The following is a 7,691-nucleotide window of genomic DNA, read 5'->3' as shown; positions in this document are numbered from 1 at the left end:
TCATCTGCATGTACATAAGGAGGCCCATGAGGACGCCGGCTGTGTTGGTAAGTCAGCAGACACGAGCTGGACCTCATGGCTGTGACTGGGGCCCTTTGCAGGTCTGGGTCCCCCCATCCCACCCTGTCTTGGGAGCAGTCTCAGGCCTCAGCTGCCAGCAAGGTCCCGGGCACGCCTGGCCCTGGGCACGCCTCGCCCCCTGCTCTAGGCCGTGGGCAGGCTCGGTGCCCAGCACCTACCGAAGAGACGTGGCGACAGAAACTGGCCCCGTGGCTCCATGAGCTGCATGCCATGCCCAGCTGGCCATGCCAGGGTTGGGGCGGTGGCAGGGAGGGCTGGAGCAAAAGCCAAGGGATTCCTGGGGGGCAGAGGATGGGGGCAAGGAGCACAAGAAGGCTAACTCGTCTCCCCGCTTTTCCCTGCCCTCGCAGAAATCCCTCATCAAGCAGAGCACCCTGTGGGTAGAGCAGGAGCACTTCTCTGGCGGGGGCATGGACATCAGCTCTGTCCGGTCCCTGTCCATGTGCCCCAAGGACACCGCGCAGCGTGCCCGCCTCGACAGCGGCTCCGAGATGGCACTGCCGGTGCTAGACGAGGACTGCATGGTGCACGGAGACCAAGAGTGCCTGCTGCAGTGTAGCGCCCTGCCCGCGGGCGACAGCAGCTGCAGCAGCACCGATAGCGGCATCTGCTTGCAAATCTCCTCATCCGACCTGAGCCAGCCGCCCGGCTCGGAGAGCCAGGGCTACCAGAGGCAGCTGCCACAGGGCGATAACAGTGGCATAAGCCTGGCAAAGTGCCCCCCCAGCCAGAAGGACTACGAGCTGGTGGAGGAAGGGGCCGTGCCGTGCCCCGGGACACAGGGCCTTGCCCCCGCTGCCAGCGTGGAGGAGGGGGAGCACGTGCCGTTCCGGGGGTACCTGCAGCAGTCCAAGGGCCAGGTGGAGGGGCGGCTGATCCTGGACAGTGCTGCGCCTGCCTGGAGCGCTGGCAAGGTGGATGGGACCCCAGACATGGGCTCTGAGCCCGTCGCTGCCAAGGGCTATTTGAAACAGGCCTCGCCTGAGCTTCCCCGCAGCAGCTCCAGCGTGGCCATTGCCCTGGGGGACCAGGCCCTCGCTCAGCAGCTGGCACCTCTGGGCTTTCTGGACAGGTTTGACTCCAGAGCCTGGGACCTGCCCGGCTCCGGGGTACCGGCACCCTCCCCAGAGATGAAACTCTTCCCGGACCTGCTGAAGGCACCATTTCAACTGGGCATCTTTGACACTGGGCAGCTGGGGGCCCTGCCCCTCATCTCCAGCCTGAACTCCGGTGAGTGGCTGAGCCTGGACATCGAGCCGCTGAGCGTGCTGGACGCGGAGTGCAAGGACAGCCGCCTCTGAGCCCGACCAGCCGGAGCCCCACACCCGGGCAGAGGGGCTGCGGGCTCTCAGTCCGACTCCTCCTCACTACTTCGCCCTGCCCTGCCCGCCGAGCCAGCTGCTGCCATCGACTATGGCCAACACCTGAATGTTTACAAGTGGTCCTGATCGACGTGGCGGGACTGCAGCAGGTCCAGTTGGCAGCCTCATCCATGCGCGGGCTGCCAACCGCAGGGCTGCTGGCCCAGGGCCCTCAGAGCTGAGATACCCAAAGGCAGCTTCCCGGGCCCCTCGCAGGCGTGCAGAGAACATCACTACACCCAGGGAAGCATGTGTGGACACAGGGCCCCTGCCAGGCCATCAGCCCAGAGGACAGGCCCCTGCTCCCTGCCCCTTGCTGCCCTGGGGCTGGCTGGAGCTGCAGGGGCCAGGGCCGAGTCCTACTTGGGAAGCACCGCACCCGACAGTGCTCGTGGGGCACAAGTCATCCGGGGGGGGAGGTTGCATCTGGGGGCTGTCCCATGGCCACGCACCCAGGTCCATGCCTGGGTCACATCGCGAACGCCCTGTCCCCGGCCTGCCCCTGCACATGCACAGGCATTAGGGCCCGTGACATGACGCCCCGCGTGCCGGACTCCCGAGGGGTTGCGTTTGCAGAAGGAAGTTCCTCCGCCATCCCTGGGACTCCAGTGCAGAGACATGGAAAGCCCCTGGGAGGGCCTGGCTCTCAAGAGCTCCGTGCTCCCAGTATGGAAAGCGGATGTGCCCTCCCCACCCGCCTTGGCCCCAACAGCCCTGCATCACGAGCATGATCTCTGTACAGCTGCTTTCCAGCAGCGGGGGGACTGTGGTCACAGAGCAGCTGCGTTGCCTCAAACCGAAACAAGAAGCCCACGTACAAGACTGAAGCAACTAGATTGCTGCTCTTGCCCCATGACCTGACGTAGCGAGAGTCCAGGGAGTGTGGTGTGGAGAGCAGGGCGCAGCCCCGGGCCTCAGCCCCACCGCTCTGCTTCAGTGACAAGAGCTGAGCGTAGAAGAGGGGGGGTCCGGCAGCACTGTTTGCCGAGGGGGGCTAGCCCCGGCCCCCCAGGAGCTCAGACACCAGAACTGAAGCACTGAGCCCAGAACCACACCAGCCCAAACTCTGCCCCAGCTCCCGCTGGGAATGTCACTGCCAGGGGCCTGCCGGAGGTGAGCGGAGCAGCTCGGGCACAGCACCCACCAGGCCTTGTGCCCCGCGTGTCCTCTCCCTGCTCCGGCACGGGCTGTGACGCCTGCAAAGGGCCATGCAGCTGTCGCATGTTGCTATGGGCATGGGGGTGGCACATCCAGGAGAGCTGCGTGCTGTTGCCCGTGTGAAACGTGTTGCCTGGTTTGTACAGAGAACTGTTATTTATTGTATTTAATTCATAAATCTATAATGGTTATTTATTTAGCCATTCATGCAGGTGCTTTTCTTTCTCACTAGAAAGCCCAGGGTTCCCTTTCAGGGGGCTGGGATGCTTCCTGCTGGGAGACGCACAAACTGGAGCTTTTAAAACACACGCAGGAAAGATCATTTCCAAATCATGCCTGGGGACTAGGAGCAAACCAGGCACCTTTTCTCCTTCGAAGGGGCACAGCGCTGTCGAGCAGCAGCTGAACGACATGTGTGCAGCACAGAACGACCGTAGTGCGTGGAGAGCGTCCTGCGAGCAAGGACCGGGAAAGCGGTGGCTGTGGGGTGTGCATGCGCCAGGGGTGAAACACGGTCCCCCTGGCCAGGAAGCATGTGCACTCGCTTGGCACAAGTGAAAAGGACTCCTGCTACGTGGCGGTGGAGCATCAAAGTGATGTGCCGTGGGGCAGATGGGGCTCCCTGCAGCATCAGCAGTTTCTGAGAAGTTCCCCAAGTGTCACAAACTCACCGTGGGCTTTATCATAGGCAAAATCCAGAGGCAAGGCTGCGCCCGGGTGGAGACAGACTTGCCGCTGTGGGTGCACTGGGGGGCTCCCCTCAGGGCGCTCGGGTTCAGATAACATCTGTCCAAAGCCATGCCCATGCGTCAGGCGCTCTCTCTGCCACACATCACGGAGGATGCCTCCTTGGTGCTCGGGCGCGACGAGGAGGGGCTGGGGGAAAGAGCCCGGCCCCCCTGAGCTCGACTTTCCCAACCTCACCTCGTTTCTCTCATTTCCATTCCACCACTGCTGCCCTGCTTGGTGCTTTGGGGATTTTTCAAACTTCCCCTGAAAAGCAGAAACATCCACACTAAATGTGGCTTCTTGCACCAGCTTCTGATGTCATGGCTTGGGACCGCATCCTGCATGGTGCTCTGACCTCTCCTGGCGTGGAGGGTGCTGGTGGGAGGAACCCACAGCCTGACGCAGGTGTAGGAAATAATGATCCTTTGACTCAGGGCTGTTGCAGTGCTTGGGAGACTCTTTCTATTAAATATTTCTGCAACGATGTGGAAGCTTTACAGAAGGCTCCGGCACACGCACATGCGCGCAGGGCGGCCCGAGGAGCGAGTTCCTCAAGACGGACAGAGGAACTCACTAAACCTCAAAGTGGAAATTCCAGATAATTACACATTTTTCTGCATCAGCTCATAGCTTGAGCCAGGGAGGAGATGCACGGGAACTTCCCACTTCGGCAAGCTTCAGCCTCCAGCGGGCTTCAGTGACCTCTTGGAGCTGCCATTGATTGATGCCATCATTTGCTGCCACCTTCGGCATCAAGCGCTAAATCTAATCAGGCACCATGCTGGCCGGGCCCCCCATCTGTACCTTCGCGGCCAGTTTCTGTAGGACGGTCGGTGCCTCCAGGAGCGGGACTGGCGTGTCCGCCTGCGCCTGCCCCCGAGCTGCTCTCGCTTGCTGACTCATTGCTTTTCAGCCCCTCTGGTTTCCTCATGCAAATGGTTGTGTTCGCTCTTGTCAACCAGCTGGAACGTGGCATGTGCAAACGTGGCACGGCCAGCAATGCTGCCGTGCGCTGGGCAGCTAGACGGGGATGCCTGTGAGAAGCCACCATGCACGTGATGGAGAGGAACGAGAAGGAGGAGAGGGGGTGGGAAGTAGCTTGGTCTGGCGCCCCTCCCACACGCCAGCGCCTGGTGCAGGGGCAGAAGGCGAAGGCGACGGCGGTTGGATGGATGGAGAGGTGGCAGGAGGACCGGCCCTGGCTACTACAGCTCTATTAGCAACACGAGCTAGGTGCCTAGGACAGACAGGCAAATGCACGCGCATGCAAGCGCAGGAGCACAGCTCTACCCAGTGCTGGGCTGGATCCAGGAGAGCTAGGGGAGGGCCCGTCATCGGCACCATCCCCGCTCCCGGGGTGACCAGGCACCAGATGCCCGTCCCTCCAGCTCTGCAGCACAACTGCACGGTCTTAAGGGTCGGGGCTTCTCCCAGGCCAGGGACCGGGGCGAGACAGGAGAGGGGGTGAAGGGCGCAAGGCCTGGCCAGCCTGATCTAGGAAGGCTGCAACCGCCTTCCTTCGAGCTGGTTCCTGGCCCAGGCTGCGAACACCTGCAGCGACAAGGTGGGAACGCTGCAGGGCCCGGCCCCACCGCCGCCTGCGCCCTCCCTCCCCGGGCAGGCGTGGGCGTGTTGACACCCCGCGCCCCGCAGCGCAGCCGCGTGCCCCTTTCCCCAGCCGGCTCTGCTTCCTGTTGTTGTCCCCGCTCCGCAGAGCTGCAAGGCGGCAGACTTCACACCTCGCTCCCAGCCCCTTTGTTGTGGCTGCGCTGCTCCCCTGCCGGGGCCGGCCCGGGCTGTTTTGTTCTCGCCTCTTCTGCACACGCGCCGTGCCGCACGGCGGGCCTGGGGGCTTCTGCCTTTGGAGAAAACAGTCTGGAACGAAGCACCCAGGAATCCCGTGCGCCCGCCTGCGCGCTGTCTGCCCGGGGCGGGGGTGTCCCGGCCTGGGTGCACCCGCTCGCAGAGCAGCATCGTCTGGGCCAAGCAGCCACTTCTCACAGCCCCCTGCCCTGCACACGGCAGGGCGCGGGGCGCCCCTGCCCCTGCCCCTGCCCCTGGCCCGCACGAGGCCACAGGAACAGCAGCACGAGCAGGGGAAGCGGGCGCTCCGGCCTCAAGGTCTCCAAGCAGACATGGAGGCCGATGGACGTGGGATGCGGAGCAGTCCTGCACCCTGCTGCCCACCCGGCTGGACGCTGTGCCAGCCCTGGGAGCCGCCCTGCCCCACGCAGCCCGCAGCTGCAGCCCACTCAGACCCGAAAACGTGAACCTGAAAACGCAGAGTCAGCAGGGGGGCGGCGCGCTCACTTCCGCTCTCTGTGTTGTCGTACTTGTGCCCCAGGAGCTTGTTTGCTTCCCTGGGGGGAAGTGTGCGGCAGTCTCATTTCCTCAGCAGCACCTTCCCCGCTCCTTCCAGGGCAGCATTTTGTTTCTATTGCCTGCCCCTGGGGCCCGAACGCCCGGTGCCAGTCTGACCGTGCCGCCCCGCTGCCCACCGGAGCAGCCCCGGCACTCGGAGACACGCAGGGCAGTGCTGCACAGGCCTGGCACGCACGGGGCTGCCTAGCAGCTTGCAGGGGAATTACCTGCTTCCTCTCGCGGTGCTGCAAGGGAGAACAGCTCGGGCCCCCGCCGCCCGGCCATGGGGCTCCAGGCACTCTGGGAGCACCTGAGCGTGCAACCACCCAGCGCCCCATGAGGAAGGGGAGCGGGGCCCGAAATCTGGGCTCATCCCCCATGCAGCCCCTGCCCCAGGAGCAGGACACAGCCAGCAGAGCCAGGATGAAAGTGCAGAGGGGGAAGTGCCCCGAGAACCGAAACAGCAGCCTGGGTTTCTGTAGAAATCCAGCAGCTTCCCGGTCTGCTTTTTTTTAGGAACCAAAAGCACCGGACTGCCCCGGGGAGGCAGGGGAAGTCCCCGATGGAGTCGGCCCAGAGGCAGGGGCTCCAGGGAGATGTCCACCGGCCGTCAGACCTGGGCAGGCCGAGGCTGACCCCCAACCTCAGCTCTGTGCAGCAGGCAGGTCCGGCCAGCTCAGTGCCAGGGGAGCACAGAGGGCAGGAGCAGCCTCTCGGGGCTTGGATCCTGGGCATGGAGCCTGCCAGCTGCCGGGCGAGGAGTCAGGGCACCCCTGCGCGCCCCCAGTCATGTGCTGGCACAACCATGTCCAGGCACCTGCTTGCTTTGCCCCCTGGGCGCTCGGCTCCGCCAGCCCGGGGACCAGGGGAGGCTCCACCCGCAAAAGCAGTGACCTGATGCATGAGAGGAAGTCGCTGGCAGCAGGGGCTGGCCCAGAGACGGGGCTGCTGCAACAGCCTGCCCCTTGTGAAAAGGAAAACAAAACAAGTGCCTGGGAAAGCCCTGATCCCCGCTGCTGGACAGGCCCGGGGGAAACCTCAGGGATCTCCAGGCAAAGCCTGAGAAAGCTGCCCAGGCCACGGGTCCCGTGGGACTCGGGTACCCACGCGGCCATCCCTGCCCCTGGGAGCAGCACCCACTTCCGGGAGCGCGCAGCACAAGTGCACTTCTGTCCCACGCCGGCAGCCGCTGCCTGGCTTTTTCCCTGGGCCCCAGGCTGGGAAAGGCCCTTGGCTGTGCGAGACCCTGGGGCCGCCCAGTCCGGCCAGCTCCACCCTGCAGAGCAGGAGCCCTCTCCCTTCTCAGCCACGGTGGAGCAAGCATCAGTGCCACGGCCCGAGGAAGCCAGTGCCCCGAGGCAGGGCCCTGCACGGGGCAGGCTGGTCCATTTCTTCCGTAGCCCCCTGCACAGGGAGGTGCAGCGGGAGGCAGGGCCACGAGCGGGGAGACAGCGCCTGCGACAGGCATGGGATCTCGAGTAGCAAAGGGCTGGGGGCAGGCATCAGCCAGGAAGCCCGAGGCGGCCTCTCCAGCAGCAACATGCACCGAGTCTCTGGGCACACCCCGGTGTGGAGAGCTAGCCCCCCACCCCCCACAGGGTGGGCAGGGCAGGTGGCACCCCAGGGTGAGGGGCCGTGGGAGGGATGCAGGGTCCCTTGCTGGAAGAATGAGCTGTGACAGCAAAGCCCCATCTCCCCACCCTCCCTGCCCTGTTCTTCCCCTGCCGCAGGGAGCTGGCAGGGGGCAAGCAGCGGAGCCGGTGCCCTGCCCACGGGCAACCCCCCAGGCTCAGGCATGGTCTCGAGCCAAAGGGACTCCCTCCTGGATTCAGGGGCAGAGACAGGGATGCCCATGAGCAACGGCCCCTGCCCGAGGGAAACGCGTCAGGCTCGGGGCACCTCACCTGGCAGCGGCAGCGCCTCGAGTGCCGCGTCACACGCCTCTGTCTTGGAACCGCGTGTACCCGCTGCCCCCGTTCCTCATGGGGCCGCCGGCCGGGG

At 64.6% G+C, this 7,691-nt stretch overlaps 1 protein-coding gene across 1 annotated transcript in view; it reads left to right on the top strand.

Moving 5' to 3' along the window:
• IL10RA (interleukin 10 receptor subunit alpha) overlaps window positions 1-5,603 on the top strand; it is a 9,938-nt gene extending 4,335 nt beyond the window's left edge. Inside the window, exons 7-8 of the mRNA XM_025193825.1 lie at window positions 1-47; window positions 432-5,603. Coding sequence (XP_025049610.1) covers window positions 1-47; window positions 432-1,382 — 998 coding nt within the window. The 3' untranslated portion in view covers window positions 1,383-5,603. The remainder of the gene's footprint in view (window positions 48-431) is intronic.
• Window positions 5,604-7,691: the final 2,088 nt, after the last annotated feature.

Source organism: Alligator sinensis, unplaced genomic scaffold (assembly GCF_000455745.1).
Source record: "Alligator sinensis unplaced genomic scaffold, ASM45574v1 scaffold2249_1, whole genome shotgun sequence".
Taxonomy (NCBI): Eukaryota; Metazoa; Chordata; order Crocodylia; family Alligatoridae; genus Alligator; species Alligator sinensis.
Note: the sequence above shows the minus strand (reverse complement) of the source record. Positions and strands in the feature narration are given on the sequence as shown.